Below are 23,511 nucleotides of genomic sequence, written 5' to 3'. Positions count from 1 at the left end.
TCAAGATGTTGACTAATTTGACGCCTTTAGTTTAGAGCTCTAAAAGGTGATGCTTGAACTCCACAGAAGAGATACTGAGTGCCTGGCACAGTCTTAGCAATTTGTGAAGTATCCTGTTCTAGTAATACTAAGGCAGGCTCTTAAATTTTGATTTAAAAACTCTAGGCCTTGGGCTCTAGACAAAACAGGGCTCTAGAGGGTTGTTTTTTTGTTTTGTTTTGTTTTGTTTTAATGGCAAAAGCAATAAGTTGCTGTAGTTTTCTAGATCGTAGACTTAATGTGGTTCTCCCAACTATCCATGTCTGTGGAAAGGGAGCTGATTGACACAAAGGGAGCAAACAGCATTAGCTTCAACATCCTTACTTGTAAATGAGGCAAACACGTCACATGTTGCAATTGGTCCTGCTTTTTTTTTTTTTTTTCTTTTTCTTTACTTTTCTTTTTGGAAGTGGGAGTGGAGGTGAGTGGTCACTAAATTCAGGCCCAGTCGTTAAGAGGTGGTCCCCTAGTAAAAATTTCCACGCTGGAGGTGGAAGGAATTGCTTGCTCATTTTTATTCTGTATCCTGTGGAAAGCCTTCCCTCCCACCCCTTGAGCTAGTGAGTCACTTCCTCTCTGCAAACCTCTAAAGCTTCCTTTCTCAGCCCAGACCTGGCCCTCTGGAGAGGGTTTTGGAGTCCTGGGTGGGCAGGGCACCTCAGGCAGCAGGCAGCACACCTTGGATGTGAGCTGAATGGTTTTTGAAATTTCAGAGAAGCAGCCTCCACGCAGGAGAAAGTATATCAGTGTTCTGATAAATGTCAAGTGTTGGATTCTAGGTTCAGCATTTTTTCTTTTTACTTTAAACAACTCTAGGAAAGAAACACCCATAGACGGTACAGCAAGAGGGTTGCAGGTTTGTTTTATGACTCATGGAAATTTCTAAAATGATAAATATTGGCTCAGCAGTAGTCTGACATAAGACGCACTCAACTAGAGCACCATGGTTACAAGAAACAAGAAGTGCATATTCGGTAAATAAAGTGTGGCTCCACTTCCAAAAGCTTTCAGAGAAAAAAGAGCAGCGCGGAAGGCCTGGATTCTTGAGTTTCCCTTGTTGAATGGTCATTTGTTTTTCCCAAGACCAGAAACTTCCCTGAGATGACTGCAGTGTCTTCCCAGCCAGGAAGCCATTTTAAATGGTTTGGGTGCTATAATTTATTCAGTCCAGAGTCTTTTTGACTAATATAATGAAAAAATTTTACCCATCATAAAAATTAATGAGGTTGAAAAGATAAGTATTTTTCTCCTCAAAAAAAAAAAAAAAGGGAAAATAAATATTTTTCTTGCTGAGTAAAAACCCCCATCTTTGTGTGTATAAGATGTTAGGCATCTTGGAGAGATGTAAGGAATCTGGAATATCAACTTTTCAGATGAAATTTAGAGAATGTGAGCCACAAATAATGGCTGCGGTCCTCCTGAGTCGAGTTTTTATTATGAAACAAACTCAGCATTACTTTAACTTCTCATCAGCTGATTTTAGTTTCTAAAGAAAATATAATAGACTAAAATTCATACCCAATGAAAAGGCCATTGTATCCACTTACTGACAGCTGGGAGTGAGCAACTCAGATCTGCCTTTCAGCTGGGTTTTCCTGCATAACAGGTTTATTAACAGAGCAGCGTGACTCACAAGCAGTGTTCTTTAGAATCACCCCCCTCCCCCAACACATACACTGGAACCACGATAAACACTTGGTAAGGAGGATCTACCACAAAATAAACTGAGGAAAGACTCAGGCTCCAATTCTATGCTTCAAATAAAACAGCAAAAGAGACTTTTAGGCGCATGAAGGTCCCAGACAAGAGACCTGGAAGAAGGCACCAAATCTGAAAAGGTGATTCAGTGAGTCTGCTGGGTCGACCCTCCTGCAACCACTCATGGACGTATGGACTTCCCTTGAGCCAGGAGGGCCCAGGACTGAGTTACTAGAATACGTTGTAGGGGACATAGGGGGCAGAGAAAGCTAAAGCCATTCTGTAAGCTTCTGCAGAGAAGACCCCTGGAGGTAGGGGAGAGATGAGGTGCCCCGCATGGTCTGCAACACCAGTGCAGGTGGGAAAGGATATGCAATGAGACGCTGCATCCAAAGGCCCTTTGACCCAGCTGCTGGGAAACGTATCTCAAATTTCTCCAAAGAGAAACTGCGAGGGCCAGATTATTCAGAGAGATTGACGTGGGACCTGGTATCAATGCTGCAGAAACAGACTTCTCCTTTGCACGGCCTGGCCCTCTGTATTTGCCCTCCATTTGCTTTTCCACTCATCTTATATTAATCAGCATTGCAACAGGAGGGAGCTCTCCCCACCAACGAGGCAGTGGCAGGAGTGTCTCTGCAGGTAGCCAAGGTGATGCTGGCAGCCAGGGAGGCAGCAGTTGGGATAGCTCTGGCAAGAACACCTCGCTGGCTGCCAGGGAGAGAGCCTGGGCCCTGGGCCAGGACACGGATGGGCCTGGATCATTCTGCTGGTTGAGCCAAACACCATTAAAAATAATTTCAGAATGGAAACCACTTTGGTGCATTTTTTCTGGCTACTAAAAAATACAGATTTATCAGGGGAAAAAATGCTGAAAATGTCTAAGAAAGAAAATAAATGTTCCCTATTAATTTTCCTGCCACATATTTATATAATAATAAAGAAGTCATTTAAAAATTTAATTATATAAATTATCTTGGAATGTCTTCTTATTAAAACAAAAACTCTGTGTAGAAAAATATCACCTTCACTCCCCTGCAATTCTTTCCCTCCTCACCAAATTTAAGCTCTACTACTGGTTTCAAATGTACAGAACAAAGTCTGTCCTTCCAGGTTTTGCTTGTTTACACACACATGCTAGATAGATAGATCAATAGATATTAATAGATAGTTTTGTGTTCCTGTGATTTTTTTTTTTTTTTAATTTTTTCTTTCTGGAAACAGGCTCTCACTCTGTCACCCAAGCTGGAGTGCAGTGGTGTGATCATAACTCACTGCATCCTCAAACTCCTAGGTTCAAGAGATTCTCCCACCTCAGCCTCCCAAGTAACTGGGACTATAGGCACACACCGCCATGCCCAGCTAACTTTTGCATTTTTTTGTAGAGTCTTGCTGTGTTGTCCAGGCTGGTCTCAAACTCCTGGGTTCAAGCAATCCTCCCGCCTCGGCCTCCCAAAGTGCTGGGATTACAGGCATGAACCACTGCACCCAGCTGATTATTGCATTTTAAATTTTGCTTAAGAAAGCCTTTCTACCACCAAGATTTCATCTGGGATTAGTTTTATATATTGTGAGATACTTAACTTTATTTTTTCTCAAAAACGTATCCATTTTCCCCAAAACTTTTTGTCTAACTAGCCTATCCTTTCCCATGGGTATAAAATGTCATTTTTGCCATCTGTTCCATTCCCATGAAGAAAGGACCAACATGGGTCTATTGCTTGCTCTATTCTTTCCACTGATTTCTTCGTTCTTATACAAATATCACCTTTTTCATTACTCTGGCTTTATTGTATATTTTAAATATTTGATGGGCCCTTGTTCTTCTTGTAAAAATTGTCCTTAGTTATCCTTATACATGTTCTCTTTCATATGAATTTTGCAATCTTCTTGTGAAGTTCTATTTTAAAATCGTGGTGGTGGCCGGGCGCGGTGGCTCAAGCCTGTAATCCCAGCACTTTGGGAGGCCGAGACGGGCGGATCACTAGGTCAGGAGATCGAGACCATCCTGGCGAACACGGTGAAACCCCGTCTCTACTAAAAAGTACAAAAAACTAGCTGGGCGAGGCGGCGGGCGCCTGTAGTCCCAGCTACTCGGGAGGCTGAGGCAGGAGAATGGCGTAAACCCTGGGGGCGGAGCTTGCAGTGAGCTGAGATCCGGCCACTGCACTCCAGCCCGGGCGACAGAGCCAGACTCCGTCTAAAAAAAAAAAAAAAAAATCGTGGTGGTATTTGATTGGTATTGCACTGTTTTTAATCATCAATTTGTGGGAATCCATTATCTTTACAATATTGATTCTTTTCACCTGTGAACATGACATGTTTCTGTAATTATTGTTGTTTTGTTTGTTTATTTTATTTTATTTTTGAGACAGGGTTCTGTCTCGTCTGTCGCCCAGGCTGGAGTGCAGTGGCACCATCTCAGCTCACTGCAACCTCTGCCTCCCAGGTTCAAGCGATTCTCATGCCTCAGCCTCCCAAGTAGCTGGGATTACTGGGGTGGGCCACCATGCCTGGCTAATTTTTCTATTTTTAGTAGAGACAGGGCTTCACAATGTTGGTCAGGCTGGTCTCCAACTCCTGACCTCAGGTGATCTGCCCGCCTCGGCCGCCTACAGTGCTGCGATTACAGGCATGAACCATGACCGGCCATGTTTTTGTAATTGTTTAGGCATTCCTTTGTGACTCTCAGTAAAACTTTGTACTGTGTTTGTTTTGTTTTTTTTTTTTTTTTTTTAGACAGTATCTCACTCTGTCACCCAGGCTGGAGCACAACGGCATGAACACAGTTCACTGCAGCCTCAAGTGATCCTCCTGCCACAGCCTCTCATGTAGCTGGGACCACAGGCGTGCACCACCATGCCTGGCTAATTTGTTTTATTTTTTGTAGAGACAGGGTCTCACTTTGTTGTTGCCCAGGCTGGTTCCGAACTCCTGGGCTAATGTGATTCTCCCACCTCAGCCTCCCAAAGTGCTGGGATTACAGGCACGAGCCACTGCACCCAGTCTACTTTTCTTCATGTAGAGTCTATGCATGGCTTAATTGGATTATTTCAAGATATTTTGTGATTTTAATTACTTGTATTTTATAATTCATTGTTGTTTATTAAAGATAAACATTTAATTTTTATTAGTCTTATAACCAGTCATCTTACTGAGCCCTCATTCATTCTAATACTTACCCACTTAATTTTCTTAGACGTTTTGAGAATGAGATATATAGAGTTCTATTTCTTTGTTTCTAATTTTTATAACTAATTTCTAATTCTTGTCATTGCATGGGTTAGGTTTGGAAGCCTAATGCTGACTGGTGGTGATCCTTATCTTGTTCCTGACTTTAGTGGAAAAGCTTCTAATATGCCATCATCTCTTCTGCTTTTTCTGTTAGGCTTCTGGCAGATATCCTTTAATATGTCAAATAAATTTCTTGTCTTATTTTTGTAAGAGCTTTCATCAGTGGTGGGTATTTAGTTTCATTAACTAGGCGTTCCCCTCCTTTAACCTGTTAATGTAGTAAATTATATTAATGGATTTGCTAATGCCAAACCATTGTGGCCTTCTATGATACATTCTGCTTGAGCTTGAGGTGTGTTCTCTGGAACTACTGCTACATATGGTTTATTGGTCATTTACTTAGGATCTTTACATTTATTTTCACAAAGAAGATAGGCCTATGTTTTATTTTGGTTTTGTGTGTGTGATATCCTGGGCCAGTTTTCACCCTAAAATAAAGAATAAATTGGGACTATTTTCTTCTTTGCCTTTTCTCTGAACAAGTTATATAAGGCAAGACTTACCTGTACCTTTAAGCTTTGATAGTATTGGCCTGAGAAACCAGCCGGTCTTTAGACCTGATCTTAAACATAAATCTAACAAAGTCAGCCTTAAACCAATTTTTGTATTTTCTTTTGTTCTTCTCAAGTTTTCTATTTCTCCAGTCAATTTTGGCACTTTGTCTTTTTTTTCTAGAAAATCATGCATTTTATGTAGATTTTAAATTTGGGGGACATAATAGTGAACATAATAGTTTCTATTCCCTAATTATCTTTGTGCCAAAGATAATTAAATTGTCACTTCTCTTGTATTTACTCAGACTTGCCATCAGAAATATATATATATATTTGTATTTTTAGTGGAGACGGGGTTTCACCGTATTAGCCAGGATGGTCTCGATCTCCTGACCTTGTGATCTGCCTGCCTCGGCCTCCCAAAGTGCTGGGATTACAGGCGTGAGTCACCGTGCCCGGCCCATGTATATATATATATATATTTTTTTTTTTTTTTTAACAAGTCTTTTCAAAGATCCCAATTCTAACTGATATAAGATGAGCTCTCTACTAATAAATCTGAGAGGCCTTGATGATCACCTTATCTAAAGTAGTTTGCCACCCCACTTGCCCCCACTGTCTATCCTCTTTCTGTTCTGTATGATTTTTAAAGCACTTATCAGCAACTGACACATTGTATATTTGTTTAGCTGTTTATTGTCTCTTTACCCCAATAGAATATCTGCTCTACAAGTGTAGGTACTTTGTTTTCTTCATCACTGAATTGCCAATGAATTTTTTGAATATCACTTGGCACATAGATGATAAACACTAAATATTTGTTAAAGTTGTTGATTGAAGTAATTGTTCTTTCATTGAGGATTTTTGTTTTTGGTTTTTTGTCTACCCTGTGAATTTTATTCCACAGATTTTAGTTGTTCTTGTTGAATTTGGCATTTCATCCTCATGGTTTCTTCCCCACCACTTTCCTGAATCTGCTTTTACCCACATGACCAAGGAACCTCACATTGCTAAATCCAATGGCCAATTTTTAGTCCTCATCTCATACCACATAGTCAGTCATATCTTCTCTTCACTTTGAAACACTTTACTTACTTGACTTCCAGAATCTCACACACTCTTCCTGATTTTCCACCTACCTATCTGGTCCTTTTTAGGCTCCTTTGCTGGTTCCTCCTCACCTCCTGACTGCTGCTCTCCAGAGTCCCCATGCATACTAAGTTCTTAGACTTCTTCTCTTTACTCTCTACACGAATTCCCTTAAGTTCTGATTCAGTTTCGTGACTTTAAATATCTTCTCTCTGCTGTTGGTTCCCAAATTTATGTCTATCCTTGACCTCTCTCCAGATTTCTGACTTGTGGATGCAACTGTCTATTCAACACTTGCCCTTGGATGTTTCGTAGACATCTCAATTTCTCATAATTAAAACAGAAATCTTGATATTTTCCCCCAAATCTTCTTCACCTCCAGTCTTCCCCATCTTGTAAATGTCAGTTTCATCCTTCCAGCTTCAGATTTATCCTTGTCTTTTCTCTTTCATATCCCACATCAGTAAATTCTGTTGGTTCTACCCTCAAAATATATCCAGAATTCTATCACCCCTCATTACCTCCATTGCTATCACCCTGGTCTAACTCACCATCACCTCTAAACTGGATTATTGCAATGGTCTCTTGGCTGGTCTCTCTGCTTCTGCTATTCTCAGCACAGCCACGAAAGCCATCTTGTTAAGCTGTAGGTCAGTTTATGCCACTTCCTTGCCAAAAATTCTCAAAGGCTTCCTTTTACTCTCACCGTGAAGCCAAATCCTTATGGAGGATTTGTAGAAATCCTGTGGGATCTGTCCTCTGTTTGCCCTTCCTGACGTCATCTGACCTGTACTCTATCCTCACCTGCTCCACTCTTGCCATGATGGCCTCTGCACCCTTCCTTGAACAAACCAGGCACATCCTATTACATTTATTCTTCCCCATGTTTAGAACGCTCTTTCTTCAAGAATCCAAATGGCTTTCCCATTGCTTCCTTCGGTTCTCTACTCAGATGTAACCTCCTCAGTGAGGTCTTCCCTGACCACCCTGTCTAAAATTACCAGATGCCCCACCATCCTTCCAGTTCCCTTTTCTTTATTTTTCTCTGTAACCCTTTTCACCACTTATACTCCATTTTTCACTTGTTTATCTTACTTACTTTGTTTTCTCCAATTGAATATAAGCTCCACAAGAACAGGGATCAAGGATTTTTATTTTCTTCTTTTTTTTTCTTTTTGAGATGGAGTCTTGCTGTTGTCGCCCAGGCTGGAGTGCAATGGTGTGATCTCGGCTCACTGCAACCTCTGCCTCCGGATTCAAACAATTCTCCTGCCTCAGCCTCCTGAATAGCCGGGATTACAGGTGCCCACCACCACGCCCAGCTAATGTTTTTGTATTTTTAGTAGAGATGGGGTGGTCAGGCTGGTCTTGAACTCCTGACCTCAGGTGATCCACCCGCCTCGGCCTCTCAAAGTGCTGGGATTACAGGTGTGAGCCATCGCACCCGGCCTTATTTTATTTTTTTCACTTCTGTATTCCAGGGCCAGAAGAGTGTTGGCACAGAGTAGGTTGTCAAAACATATTTGTTGAATAAATAAATGAGGAAGATTGGTGGTGTAGATGTACAAGTGATTTCAGGTACAGACGTGAAGCTTAAGGGTAGCAACCATCTGTGAGCTTGAGCACTGATATAGTTTGGATGTTATCCCCTCTAAATTTCAAGTTGAATTGTAATCCCCAACGTTAGAAGAGGGGCCTGGTCGGAGGTGATTGGATTGTGGGTGTGGATCACTCATAAATGGCTTAGCACCATCTCCCTGGTGCTGTCTTTGTGACAGTGAATGAACTCTTGCGAGATCTGGTCATTTAAAAGTGTATGGCACCTCCCCGCCTTCCTCCCACTCTCACTGTGTGACCTGACAGCTCCCCCTTTGCCTTCTACCATGAGTAAAAACTCCCTGAGGTCTCACCAGAAGCCAAGCAGATGCTGGTGCCATGCTTCCTGTACAGCCTGCAGAACCGTGAGCCAACTAAACCTCTTTTCTTTATAAATTACCCAGTCTAAGGTATTCATAGCAATGCAAGTATGGCCTAATACAGGCGCTAAGCCACATACTAAAGCCAGCAGAGTGAAGAGTTGGAATGAACCTGGGACCGAAGGCTCCACCATACTCGCCCTGAACTGCCTACCTCTGGACTGCATGTCATCATGTCAGGGAAGCAGGAGCATAGGAGAGCCAGAGTGGCACCATTTTAAAATCAACTCCATCTTAAAACTGGCAAGGCACATTTCTTGTCTATCATGACCTGTGGTTATATGATGTTTACAGCTGAGGAAACAGCTTAACAATGCCTGCAAGGATAAACTATGACAGAAAAAATGTCCAGATGTCCTGGTATTGCAAAACAATATATGCTTTTAAAATGATTTTAGTTGGCCGGGTGCAGTGGCTCACGCCTGTAATCCCAGCACTTTGGGAGGCTGAGGTGGGTGGATCACCTGAGGTCAGGAGTTTAAGATCAGCCTGGTCAACATGGTGAAACCCCATCTCTACTAAAAATACAAAAATTAGCCGGGCATGGTGGTGCGCACCTGTAATTCCAGCTACTTAGGAGGCTGAGGCAGGAGAATAGCTTCAACCCGGGTGGCAGAGGTTGCAGTGAGCTGAGATGGCGCCATTGCCCTCCAGCCTGGGAGACAAGAGCGAAACTCCATCTCAAAAAAAAAAAAAGAAAGAAAAACAGACTGTAGTCATGCTTTCATGTACTTATGCACTAAAATGCCAAGAATAGTTTTCTTTAAGTCCACAGACTAATACATTCTGTGACACTGTCAGCCCCCGACAGGTAGATATAGCTTAACTTTTATATAGGTAAGACCCTATATAGGAAAAATTTAAAACAAAGATGAGACATTTCTCCTCTTGCTTTCTGAGGACGCCCTACTCTGTAACTAAGTAGCTTTTAATAAACCTCTTCTCACTATACTCTGTGACTTACCATGACTTCTTTCCTGCACAAGGTCCAAGAACCCACTCTTGGTGTCTGGGTCAGGACCCCTTTTCTGGCAACAATTAGAGAAAAATAACCCTTATGTGGTTAAGCCTATTGTGTGCATCAAAAGCAGTCCTGAGTGGTACTACCTCATGGCCTGGAAAGGTTGAGAACTATTCTGAGGGTAAATAGAGAAATGGGCTTGGGACAGATCCCCATGGTTTGGATCTATGTCCCCACCCAAATTTTATGTCTAACTGTAATCTCCAGTGTTGCAGAAGGGACCTGGTGAGAGGTGATTGGATCATAAGGGTAGATCCTTTATGAGATCCTTTTTTATTTTATTTATTTTTGAGACAGGATCTTGCCCTGTTTCCAGGCTCGAGTGCAGTGGCACGATCTTGGCTCACTGCAACCTCTGCCCACTGGGTTTAAGCGATTCTCATGCCTCAGCCTCCTGAGTAGCTGGGATTACAGGTGTGTGCCACCACACCTGGCTAGTTTTTGTATTTTTAGTAGAGACGGGGTTTCACCATGTTTCCCAGGCTGGTCTCGAGCTCCCAACCTCAAGTGATTCACCCTCCTTGGCCTCTCAAAGTGCTGGGATTACAGGCATGAGCCACTGTGCCTGGACCATGAATGGTTTAGCACCATCCCTTTGGTGCTGTTCTCATGGTAGCGTTCTCCTGAGATCTGCTTGTTTCAAAGTGTGAAGCACCTCCCCTCTCTCTCTTGCTCCTGCTCTGGCGATGTAAAACGTGCTTGCCCTTGCTTGCCTTCTGCCATGATTGTGAGTTTCCTGAGGCTTCCTCAGAAGCAGAACCTGCCATGCTTCTTGTACAGCCTATGGAACCATGAGCCAATTAAACCTCTTTTCTTTAGAGATTACTCAGTCTTGGCATTTCTTTATAGCAGTGCGAGTGCAGACTAATACACCTAGGAACCCCAGTAATTCAAAGATGTGATATTGAAGAGGATCCTTTCTAGAGGCTGAGAAGGAGTAACAAACATGACAAAACACAGAAGCAACTGGATTCATGGAGCTAAGATCAAGTGCTGCAAAAGGGAAATATGGACCTGGCATACTGGCTCACACCTGTAATCCCAACACTTTGGGAGGCCAAGGCAGGAGAATCACTTGAGATAAAGACTTTGAGACCAGCCTGGGCAACATAGTGAGACTCTATCTCTACAAAAAATAATTTCAAAATTAGCCTGATGTGGTGGCATGTGCTTGTAGTTCCAGCTATTTGGGAGGCAAGGGCAAGGAGCCCAGTAGTTTGAGGCTGTAGTGAGCTATGATCATACCTCTGCACTCCAGCCTGGGTGACAGAGCAAGACCTCGTCTAAAAACAAACAAACAAAACCACCACCACCAAAAAACAGTAAGTATAAGAATCTATTTTCTTTTGTAGCAATACACAGTTGGAGACTGGTTATTTTACCAAGGTTTTGACTGAAATGTTATGATTTTAGACTGATTTAAAAAAAATTGAGGTTGACTCCAAGAACTGATAAAAGCCCTTTGAGGAAGACTGGCATCATGCTTGGTCTATGCAGTCTCTGTACCTGGTAAGTAAAGAATGTCCCTTTCTAATGGCCCAAGATAACCCTAAGTTATCTTGGGACCTCCAGAGGAGAGGAATTCACCCAATTCATACAGGTATTTGCAGAAACAGATAGATTTGTGGCTGGGCTTGAGGCTTTAAAAAGTCTAAATCTGAGATTCCCTATGGAAAAAGTTTCAGCAAAGCCAGTTTAAGAGAGCCTATAAGGCAAATAATTATTATTGGTGCACTTTATGCAAATAATCAGGCCAAGAATAGTAAGACTAAGATTTATTTTGCAAATAAATTGATCCTACCATAATTTGTTTTTAATAAAAATGAGAGACTGGAGAGAAAAACATTATCATACACCCGCTATTAGATTCTAGCCTTGTCTGTCGTTTTTGAGGGTTTTTCCTTTTTTTTTGCATTATTTTCTGCAATTTGGACTAGATTTTAAATTCTTTCCAGGCTACAACTCCAAACTAACATTCTCTGGATAGATTATGCCCACCATTAATATTTGTTTTTGCCCTGTTTCCATAAAAATGCCTCTATTGGCTGGGGGCAGTGACTCATACCTGTAATCCCAGCACTTCGGGAGGCTGAGGCAGGCAGATCACCTGAGGTCAGGAGTTTGAGACCAGCCTGGCCAAGATGGTGAAACCCCTGTCTCTACTTAAAAAAAAAAAAAAATTGGCCGGGCATGGTGGTATAAGCCTGTAAACCCAGCTACTTGGGAGACTGAGGCAGAAGAATTGATTGAGCCTGTGACGCAGAGGTTGCAGTGAGTTGAGATTGCGCCACTGCACTCCAGCCTGGGCAACAGAATGAGATGCTGTTTCAAAAAAAAAAGAAAAGAAAAAAAGAAAAAGAAAAACAATGCCGCTTATTAAAAATCCACTTGCTTTATGTTTTAGACAGCAGGAGACTGGTTTTCCAGCCAATTCACTTACATTCCAAATGCCTTCAAATTTCTTTTTACAAGCATTGTTAAACTAGGCTTAAGCATTGTATTAGTTATCACTGGGTACTATTTGATTTTTAAAATAATTGTTTGTTATATTCAACAGGGGTACAGATGGTTAAAGTTTATGTCTTCCAGGCTTCAACAATTCTGAATCAAGCTAATAATGGCCCAAATATTCCAATCCACACCATCCCAGGAGGAGCCCAGTTTTTACAGGTCTTTAACACAGCAAGTGAGAGATTTCAGTGCCCTCAAAATTAGGCAAGGATGACAACCCTGTTCAGCAGGAAGCAGCTTCGGAAGATGGGCTCTTTGGCCCTGTCTCCTGAAGAATAAGAAGGATGAAATCTCTCTGGGGGAATCGAGATACAGTAGGAATGGGACAGAATTCCTCCCTCATATATAGATATTTTTACTATTTTTTCCTTAATTATATTTAATTTTTTATAGAGACAAAGTCTCACCGTGTTGCCCTGACTAGTCTCAAATTCCCGGATTCAAAGCATACTCCTGCCTCTGTTACTGGAAAAAGGAGTTAATATGGTTTGACTCTGTGTCCCTACCCAAATCTTTTTGGTTTGTTTGTCTTTGAGATGGAGTCTTGCTCTGTCACCCAGGCTGGAATGCAGCAGTGGCATGATCTCAGCTCACTGCAACCTCTGCCTCCCAGTTTCAAGCAATTCTCCTGCCTCAGCCTCCCAAGTAGCTGGGATTACAGGTGCCTGCCACCACACCTGGCTAATTTTTGTATTTTTAGTAGAGACAGGGTTTCACCATGTTGGCCAGTCTGGTCTCGAACTCCTGACCTCATGATCCACCCGTGTCGGCCTCCCAAAGTATTGGGATTACAAGCGTGAGTGGCTGCTCCTAGCTGAAACAAAGAGCTGCTTTCTTCTTTGTTTTTTTTTTTTTTTTTTTTTTTTGAGACGGAGTCTCGCTCTGTCACCCAGGCTGGAGTGCAGTGGCCGGATCTCAGCTCACTGCAAGCTCCGCCTCCCGGGTTCACGCCATTCTCCTGCCTCAGCCTCCCGAGTAGCTGGGACTACAGGCACCCGCCACCTCGCCCGGCTAGTTTTTTGTAGTTTTTAGTAGAGACGGGGTTTCACAGTGTCAGCCAGGATGGTCTCGATCTCCTGACCTCGTGATCCGCCCATCTCGGCCTCCCAAAGTGCTGGGATTACAGGCTTGAGCCACCGCGCCCGGCCCTTCTTTGTTTTTTAAATGGAGTCTCACTCTGTTGCCCAGGCTGGAATGCAGTATGGTGTGATCTTGGCTCACTACAACCTCTACCTCCCGGGTTCAAGGGATCGTCCTGCCTCAGCCTCCTGAGTGGTGGGCACTACGGGTGTGCGGCACCACACCCAGCTAATTTTTATATTTTTAGTAGAAACGGGATTTCTCCGTGTTGGCCAGGCTGGTCTCAAACTCCTGTCCTTAGGTGATCCACCTGCCTTGGCCTCCCAAAGTGCTGGGATTACAGGTGTGAGCCACTTCGCCCAGCCCCAAATCTTATCTTTTTTTTTTTTTTTTTTTTTTTGAGACGGAGTCTCACGCTGTTGCCCAGGCTGGAGTGCAGTGGCGCGATCTCGGCTCACTGCAAGCTCCGCCTCCCGGGTTCCCGCCATTCTCCTGCCTCAGCCTCCTGAGTAGCTGGGACTACAGGCGCCCGCCACCGCGCCCGGCTAATTTTTTTTTTTTTTTGTATTTTTAGTAGAGACGGGGTTTCACTGTGGTCTCAATCTCCTGACCTTGTGATCCGCCCGCCTCGGCCTCCCAAAGTGCTGGGATTACAGGCTTGAGCCACCGCGCCCGGCCTTATCTTTAATTGTAATTTCCACATGTTGAGAGAGGGACCTGTAATCCCCACGTGATTGGATTAAGGGGGTGGTTTCTTCCATGCTGTTCTCATGATAGTGAGTGAATTATCATCAGATTTGATGGTATTATAAATGGTAGTTCTTCCCGCACTCTCACGTGCTCTCCCTCTCTCTGTCACCTGTCACGATGTAAGACATGCCTGCTTCCCCTTCTGCCATGATTGTCAGTTTTCTGAGGCCTCCCCAGCCATGCGAAGCTGTAAATCAATTAAGCCTCTTTCCTTTATAAAGGAAAGCCTCAGGAAGTTCTTTATAGCAGCGTGAAAATGGACTAATTCACAGGTCTTGATCCAGACCCCAGGAGGGGATTCTTGAATCCCGCACAGGAAAGAATTCAAGGTAAGTGGTAAAGTGTGATGAAAGACAAGACAGTTTATTGGAAGCTACTCTGTCACGGTGTAGCACATTTTCAGAAAGCAGGAGGAGGAACACACCATTTTTGTTTCAAGTTTTTCTCATATAGGTGTCTTGTCTATGTAAAGACTAAACTAAGCTGTGCCGATGTGCAGGTGGGCCGACAGCATGACAAAATTTTTTATTCTGTTGATTTAAAGAAAACGATCTTTGGCATTTTAGTGTGGAAGTACATCAAAGCACAAGTAAAATGATCTTGAAAACATATCTTGTTATTGGTATTGGGACATCTAGGCTTTCTGTTGTAGGAGTTTGCCCTTGGAGGCATTATCAGGCTGCCTCCTATGTTGTAAACCCCTTAGGACCATGGGTTGTGACTGGAAAAGAGTGTGCCTCACTAGTTTTAAGATGGAGTTGATTTTTTTTTTTTTTTTTTTTTGAGACAGAGTCTTGCTTTGTCACCCAGGCAGGCTGGAGTGCAGTGGCGCCATCTCGGTTCACTACAAGCACTGCCTCCCAGGTTCACACCATTCTCCTGCCTCAGCCTTCCGAGTAGCTGGGACTACAGGCACCCGCCACTATGCCCAGCTAATTTTTTGTATTTTTTGGTAGAGACGGAGTTTCACTGTGTTAGCCAGGATGGTCTCAATCTCCTGACCTCGTGATCCTCCTGCCTCGGCCTCCCAGAGTGCTGGAATTACAGGCGTGAGCCACCGCGCCCGGCCAAGATGGAGTTGATTTAAAATGTTTTCACTCTGGCTGTCTTAGGCTCCTGCTTCCCTAACACCTTGGCCTTTCAAAGTGTCGGGATTACAAGCATGAACCACTGTGCCTGGGCCCCCTCCTTCATAATGTTAAACCATGCCTTTTACTTAAAGAATTCGATGAATTGGCCTTGGGAAATCTAAATATCACACCAAGGAAGGAATGCTGAACAATTGACTTACAGCCTTGTTGATGCTGGCCAGACCATCAGATGGCCCATTACTCAACATAACCATCACAACCAGTTATGCCACCTGCATACCCTACCCCTCCTGTGCTTCACCCAGCCCAGCCTGCATACCCTACCCTCCGTGTAAATGCTCATGCTTTGCCTAATTAAAAAAGCCCTACCTGCTCTTTTTGGAAAGTCAGTCAAGGAATTCTCTTTTTCTCCTGTGCTACCTCCCTTATGCCTGGGCATAAGCTCCACTGAAGCCTCGCCTGGGAAAACTCTTTTGTCTTCATGTCTATTTCTATTGCAGTGAGAGCCCAGGAATGAGAGGTTGGTAAAATATTGACTTTCCTCTTTTCACATGACAAGAACACAAATGATCAGATTATGTAACAGATACATTTTTCAGCTTAGGAATGCAGTTTGTAGGTGCTAATGATCATTTTAGTATTTGAACCTTTGTCTGGATGCATGGGAAAGTCTTAAAATGCTATTTGCCCTGAAAACTTGATTGGTTTCAGTTACTGGGGAAGCCTATTATTACAGCTGCTAAAAGCTTGATGATTTTTGGAAAAAGAGGGATGTTTTACTTTTTTCATGAAGGCTTGGCTATTCCACAGCACTGTGAAAAATATCAGATACATCTGTATCTTTAGGTGGTGGATATTGAGGAAGTGGTAAGAGGTTCAAAACAGAATTGTGGTTTTAACTCCATATGTTATACCCAACTCTGTGTTGATTTAATGGGAACTCTCATACTAATTTTTTAAAGTTAGGTAATTTATTTCTTGTCTTAGTACTTCCTTTAAAACCAGCATAGAGGCTAGGCGCGGTGGCTCCAGCCTGTAATCCCAGCATTTTGGGAGGCCGAGACGGGCGGATCACAAGGTCAGGAGATCGAGACCATCCTGGCTAACACGGTGAAACCCTGTCTCTACTAAAAAAAATACAAAAAGCTAGCTGGGCGTGGTGGCGGGCGCCTGTAGTCCCAGCTACTCAGGAGGCTGAGGCAGGAGAATGGCGTAAACCTGGGAGGCGGAGCTTGCAGCGAGCTGAGATCCGGCCACTGCACTCCAGCCTGGGCGACAGAACAAGACTCCACTTCAAAAAAAAAAATAAAAATAAAAAATAAAACCAGCATAGAATAGACACAGGTCTTTTGTTTTGTTACATTATTATCTCTAAAGGGCTGATCTATTAAAATAACTATGTAGAGGTACTTCAGCTAATTTGATTACCTGAAAACAATAATGTGGGACTGTGGCAGTGGCTGTGCTGCACCCCCATACCCCCTCAGCACTCACCTCTTATGTGCTAAAGGCTGCTTACCCTAAACCATCTGCCACTTTCGGTCCCACAAGTGCTACACAATTGGGAGTTGGGGTTGTATAGGGAGCAGCCCTCAACCAATGATGGATAAGGGGTTGGTGGATAAGTACCCAGCTTCGCATCCCTTGCCTGGGATATCTCTGTGATACATTCTACTCTGTCTCCTAGAACCCTTAGATACATTGAGATCCAGTTGCCCGCATGGTGATGGTGGTCATCCTCCCATCATTGGCTATTTTCCCTTCCCCCTCTCACCTCCCCACTCCTCTACTGGTGTCCTGGGATCATGTCCAAAATACAATACTTGTACTCAAATCCTTGCCACGGGATTGGCTTCTCGGGGACTCCAAGCTAAGAAGGATGCTTAAAATAAACATAGACCACATGCAAAAAATAAAGGCAGATATTCGTTAAGCACTTACCATATGCCAGACAACATTTAACTCTCACAACAACTCTTTTGGGAACTTCTGTCACCTTCAGTTTATACATGAAGCATGTGAGGCTTAGAGAGGTTCAGTGTCTTGTCTCAGTCATGCAGCTAATGGATCATGAAGGATTTAAATCTAGACTATTTGACTTAAGCGGACATAGTTTTAATGACCACATGTCCTACAATAGCATATCAAGTTGCTTCTCATATCTTCACTGGTACATAGTTCATAAGCTTTTGAGGGCATTTTGCTGGTGGATTTTTCTGATAGATGAGCTGATAGATTTTTTTGTAACCTATCAACAGTAATAATGTTGCATAACTTGGATGCGTCTGCATTCACCCAATGGAAATCTAAGTCACATGCCAGAAGGATTTTGTTTTCCAGCCACATCAAGAAGTTCAATAATGTTTTATTTTCTCCTGTCTCTTCTAAAATGTTTTTGCAGCTAACCACTGTTCCTGCTGTTTTTCTTAAAACTGGCTGCCCAGCTTAAAATTCATTGTGTGATAAATAAAGGTCACCATGTATGCCCTGATAACAAGCTGGATTGATCCAGGGTTTTAGCTGGTTGTGATGCTGTGTGAGGCATATTCATTCCTGATAACATTTCATGGGCTCTGGATGACCCTTCTTTGAACTGAAATGCTCTTTTGACTGCTGACTTTATCAAGTTTTTTCTTTGTTACACGTCAAAATACGCTCTCTGCTTACCGCCACTGTTGGTTTTCAGAAAGAGTGAAACAAATGATTTGTGGTTCCTAGAAAATGTTATAAAATTGTTTCCCAAGTTAGGTCACTGCAGTTACAAAATTTTTGTTTCAGTAGAGGAGCTGGCCAAAAACAACAGAGCCAATGGTCAGTCATTATTCCAGGAGAAAAAAAAATATTGAGATTAGCTAGAAGTAACTGCCTCCTTTTCCACTGAAACATAGACAGATTCCTCTAGTGGTGCCGAAACTATTTTGAGATAAATCTCTCTCTCTTTATTTACTGGCTGACTTCCCTAGTTTCTGAAATTGACTTATAAAGTTTTGGAAGGCATTTTAACTTTATAAGGCAATTTATTACAAATTATTTTTCAGAAACATCTTGAGCCAACTAGAAACGAAAACAAGCCATGTTCTCGGGCTATATACTCTAATTCTTGTCTAATTTTTAAAAACTTGGCATTTAAATTTAGGGTTCCATGTTAAACAATACACTTAGGAAGACTCTATTTGAGCTTAAATAGACTAAGGAAAGAATGCCAAAAGTTTCCATCACCAGAAATATGGTATTATTCACAGGTAATGTGATGTTAGCAAATGTTTAACAACTGACTTTTCTTTTTTTTTTTTTGAGATGGGGTCTCACTTTATCACCAGAGCAGGCATGCAATGGTGCGATCACGGCTTACTGCAGCCCTGACCTCTTGGGTTCTAGTGATCCTCCCACCTCAGCCACCTGAGTAGCAGAGACTACAGGCGCATGGCACCATACCTGGTGAATTTTTTTTCTTTTTTGGTAGAGATGAGGTCTCTTGATGTTGCCTAGGCTGGTCTCAAACTTGTGGGCTCAAGCAGTCCTCCCATCTCGGCCTCTAAAGTGCAGGGATTACAGGCATAAGCCACAATGCTTGGCCAACAGCTGACTTTCTAGGAGAGAAATATCTTCATTTGTAGTGTTTATCAATTCCTGTGGTGTAGATACTCTCACCATTTCCAATTTCAAGCTACCGATGAGGTGTCAACCAGCTTGCAAAATTCCTGAAAATTTAGCAATTGGCTCTCATGAGCTCCTCAGAGGCAACTCCAGAACACTTCTGCAGGCGACTCAGCCATCTAGTGCCCCAAATGCAGGCAGGGGAACATTGATGTGTTGACTCTGCAATGCCCTGAAATTGATTTTGGAGGTTACGAGGACATCAGGTAGCAAACCCTCACAAAGTGGCCCTTTTGGATACACTATGTATGTCACCCCAAAACTCAGGTTACCTTGAAAAAATAATGTACCCTGAGAGAATTTTGTCCAAAATATCCTATTTAATTGTCGTTCTTGCCAAGTCATACAATTAGGGCCACCGAGGACAGTCCAAGGGCATTTGAGAGACAAGGACCACTCACAACTCTGTGGCTCTGGTTTAGACTGCTATGTTCAGCAAAGGCTGACCACAGAACAAAATAAGCAACCCAAATCCAACTTGGATGCTACCCTTTGTAATGGATTTTGTTTTCAGTTGACGTCTGAAAAGCCACAGCTATTGAGGATGCCTGGGAAGTGTCTTCATTAGCTATCACTTAAGGACATCTCTTATTTTGTTCATCTTCTTAAAATAGAAAGCTCTTTTCCAAGGAATTAATTTTTTCTTTTCATGTATCTTGTAACTACAGTCTTTCTGCTGACTGGTGCACTGTTCTTTTTCTCAATAAGTGTATTTTTGTTCTGTCCCTATATATTTCCTCTAATGATGAAAGACAATGTAAACCTAGCCGTCATAGCAGAGAGCAAAGTAAATTTCCATTTTGGACTGCTACTAAATTTGACCATGCCCCTTGAAACAGCCCGGTCAGCAAACATGGAATGAGAGGGCCTGGAGCTGCTGGTAAGATCCCTTGCAATGATCCATCTTTGGCCAAGCACTATTCAGCTTTCCCATTTAAGAGTTTCGAGACAAACCTCCCAACGTGCAAAAACTTTATCTTTTATTTCAAATTTCTATACAATATTCACTAATTCTTTTTTTTTTTTTTTTTTTTTTTGAGACAGGATCTCACTGTGTTGCCCAGACTGGGGTGCAGTGGCTATTCACAGGCACAATCATTGCTCACTGCAGCCTTGAACTCCCGGTCTCCAGTGATCCTCCCGCCTCAGCCTCTCAAGTAACTGGGATTACAGGTGCATGCTACAGCTCCTGGCTCCAATATTCACTCATTCTTTAATTTATTTTATTGGGCATCCACTTTGTGTCAGAAGGTTTTTAACTAGTTGATGAATGAGATTTTGTAGCTCTCAGCGTTCCTAATATCTAATGGGTCAAATGAATCAACAAAGCATGGTGAAGTGCCCACGGTGTAGTAGCAATAGTGGGAAACTATTACTACCTATACGCTTTAAGGGAGAAGGAGGAAAGGATCTTGGAGGAGAGATTATGCTCAGAGCAGAAGGGAAGCAGGAAGGGAGTCTTTTTGATCTCCTGACAGTGACTCCCATTTGCCAAACCCTACAGGAAACTAGAGGACATGAGACACACCCGAAGGTGATGCAGTCTGGGAGGGCCAGGCTTTCCGTGTTGAGAGAGGCATGGAGAAGGATGGAGGGCGGACCCCTGGGGGGATCCTCAGGTGGAGAATGGCCACTGAGGAATGCCCAGCATTGCTATCAGCCCTGCCCTCAAAGAGCTGCAGTCTAGTGAAGATGCTCATATGGCAGGTCTGCCAGGTTAACAGCAGGGGGCCATAACTGAAATGGTGTCTTGGGGTATGGGGGGCGTGGGTGTGCAGAACTGAAGACTTCTGTAGACATCTTTCTCCATTATATTAATATACATGAGGGGTTGGGTGGGAGGTGTAAAGGAGTAGGGAAGATGTTGGTGTCCAAGCTGAGGGTGACAGGAAATGGAGAAAAGGATGATGTATGCTGGGTGAGAAGTAAAGCCTGATGACATAAATTTCAAATAAATGAAGGCACAGAAGTCAGCAGGAGTTGACCATGAGCAGGCAGGTGGTAGAGGGTGGAAGAGCAGGAAATACTCACATCACTTGTAGCTCCTTACCAAATGAACTAACAAGTCAGATGGTTGGAATAGGTCGTTCTTCGAATTTTGACCAGACCCTGCTAAACAATGGCGATCTTCTGTGAACTGACCATTTTAAAAATTTCATTAGAAAACTTCATGTGGAGTTTAGGTCTGAGGGGGGCATTGAGGGACTTAAAATGTATAGTATACTCCTAAACTGTACCTTATTATACTCCTAAACTGTATGCACAGTATGAAAATAGTTCATAAAATAGCTTGTACTGTTGTCCCCCCCAGTTTCAGGTCAACACTGGGAAGCTAGTAAACTTTGGAAGACAGAACATGTTCTCTTGTGTTCAATCAGTCCCTACTAATATCAATAGAAAAGTAGACCTGGACCTACAAAACAATGGACAACCCAAATGTATGTTTCTTTTTTTTTTCTTTTTTGTGGTGAGACGGAGATTTATTCTTGTTGCAAAGGCTGGAGTGCAATGGTGCGATCTCGGCTCACTGCATCCTCTGCCTCCCAGGTTCAAGAGATTCTCCTGCCTCAGCCTCCCGAGTAGCTGGGATTACAGGTAAGTGTCACCACGCTCGGCTAATTTTGTATTTTTAGTAGAGACGGGGTTTCACCATATTGCCCAGGCTGATCTTGAACTCCTGACCTCAGGTGATCCGCCTGCTTTGGCCTCCCAAAGTGCTGGGATTACAGGCGTGAGCCACTGCGCCAGGCTCTTTTTATCTTTTTTTTGAGATAGACTTTTGCTCTGTGGCCCATGCTGGAGTGTAGCGACACAATCATGGCTCACTGCAGCCTTGACCTGCCAGGCTCAATCTATCCTCCCACCTCAGCCTCCCCAGTAGCTAGGACTATAGGGGCACACCACCTTGCTCAGCTATTTTTTTGTATTTTATATATATATATATAGAGAGAGAGAGAGAGAGAGAGACAGGATTTCGCCATGTTGCCCAGACTGGTTTCAAACTCCTGGGCTCAATCAATCCACCTGCCTCAGCCTCCCAAAGTGCTGGGTGATAGCCACATGCCCAGCCCCCAAATGTATGTTTCAATCTATGAATACATGAATGTATATTTCTATCAGATATATATTCATGAGCTGGGCATGGCGGCTCACACGTGTAATCCCAATACTTGGGGAGGCTGAGTCAAGAGGATCACTTGAGGCCAGGCGTTTGAGACCACCTGAGCAACACAGCAAGACTCCTGTGTGTATAAAACAGTTTAAAAATTAGCTGGGCATGGTAGTGTGCACCTGTAGTCCCAGCTAGTTTGGCAGCTGAGGTGGGAGGTCAGATGAGCCCAGGAGGTTGAGACTGCAGTGAGCTGAGATTGTACCACTGCACTTCAGCCTGGGCAAGACCCAGAGACAGAGAAAGACCCCACTGGAAAAAAAAGAGAAGAAATATATTCATGGATGCATGTGCCCAATTCCTTGGACTCTGTCTCCTAACTGGTACAAAGCAGGGCTGGAGCATCCTCCTTTTTAGGACAGAGTGGGCATGCCAGTTGGACAACTGTGGCTTGGTAATACATCAAACCACCTAACAATCTATTCCCAGAAGGAAAGGGACTGTGGTTCAGATGTAGGCTGACCCAACTTGAAAGTGGTGGTAGGTTTGTTTAATGATATCTTAGAGAGAAATACAGAGCAGAAATATGAAAACCATGGCTAGATTTATAGCCACAGAAATTATAACCGTAAAAGAGACTTCTCCAAACTCAGTCCTGAGGATGGCACCCGCTGGGACAATGACTCATTTCTGCATTTCTGAGGTCATGGGAAGGGCTGCTTTTCGTGCATAATCAGAATGACGATGAGTTGGTATGACAATGTCTCAAGGACATTCTGAGACTGTGTAGAGAAGGCAAGCCCAGATGTGTCTGAAAATCCATACCATCATTTTGGTAGGTGTAAAACTCCTACTGTGGTTGTCAATGAAATTTTAGTTGCTGAGACCATGATACCATCTGGTGAATCAAAGGAAGATTTTTGCATTTTCTTGCTATCATTAAGAAACACCTGTTGTCAGCACAATTTTCCTGGAGGTGTTGGGATTTTGAGAGGTAACTTTTTCTTTTGTTACAATTTCAAACTTATGGAAAAGTTGCAGGAGGAGTAAAAGGAACTTCTATACCTCATACCTAAATCCACCAATCATTTGCTTTATTATTCTATGTACTTATTTATATATGTTTATATCAACATAAGTGCATGTCTATTATTTATTTTTTGAACCATTAAGAGTAAGTTGGACATCATGCCTCCTTATCCCCAAACCAGTTTCCTATGAATGAGGTCATTTTCTTTCCTTCCTTCCTTCCTTCCTTCCTCCCTTTCTTTCTTTCTCCCTTTCTTTCTTTTCTTTTTCTTCCTTCCTTTCTCCTTCCTTCCTTCCTTCCTTCCTTCCTTCCTTCCTTCCTTCCTTCCTTCCTTCCTTCCTTCCTTCCTTCTTTCTTTCTTTCTCTTTCTTTCTCTCTTTCTCTTTCTTTTTTTTTTCTTTTGACACAGAGTGGCCTTCTGTCACCCAGGCTGGAGTGCAGTGGCACAATCTTGGCTCACTGCAACTTCTGTCTCCCAGGCTCGTGATCCTCTCATCTCAGCCTCCCAAGCAGCTGGAACTACAGATGTGTGCCACCATGCCCGGCCAATTTTTGTATTTTTGGGGTAGAGACGGGGTCTCACTATGTTGCTCAGGCTGGTCTTGGATTCCTGGGCTCGAGTAATCCTTCTGCCTCGACCTCCCAAAGTGCTGGGATTATAGGGGTGAGCAA

The 23,511-nt window shown here is 43.1% G+C and overlaps 1 protein-coding gene across 8 annotated transcripts in view; it reads left to right on the top strand.

Moving 5' to 3' along the window:
* The window catches only part of LOC105486887 (beaded filament structural protein 1), a 79,324-nt gene that overhangs the window by 10,649 nt on the left and 45,164 nt on the right, over positions 1-23,511 (top strand). The window contains exons 4-5 of one of the 8 annotated variants that reach the window (XM_071079706.1): positions 19,745-21,138; positions 21,248-21,295. The exons of 3 other annotated variants lie outside the window; for them this stretch is intronic. In XM_071079706.1, the coding sequence (XP_070935807.1) occupies positions 21,137-21,138; positions 21,248-21,295 (50 nt within the window). In that variant the 5' untranslated portion in view covers positions 19,745-21,136. Of the gene's footprint in view, positions 1-19,744; positions 21,296-21,770; positions 22,804-23,511 lie in introns of those variants that run through there. 4 more of the 8 variants (XM_071079704.1, XM_071079710.1, XM_071079705.1 and 1 more) reach the window with 4 other exon arrangements.

This window comes from Macaca nemestrina, chromosome 15 (genome assembly GCF_043159975.1).
Source record: "Macaca nemestrina isolate mMacNem1 chromosome 15, mMacNem.hap1, whole genome shotgun sequence".
In the NCBI taxonomy this organism is placed as follows: Eukaryota; Metazoa; Chordata; class Mammalia; order Primates; family Cercopithecidae; genus Macaca; species Macaca nemestrina.
Note: the sequence above shows the minus strand (reverse complement) of the source record. Positions and strands in the feature narration are given on the sequence as shown.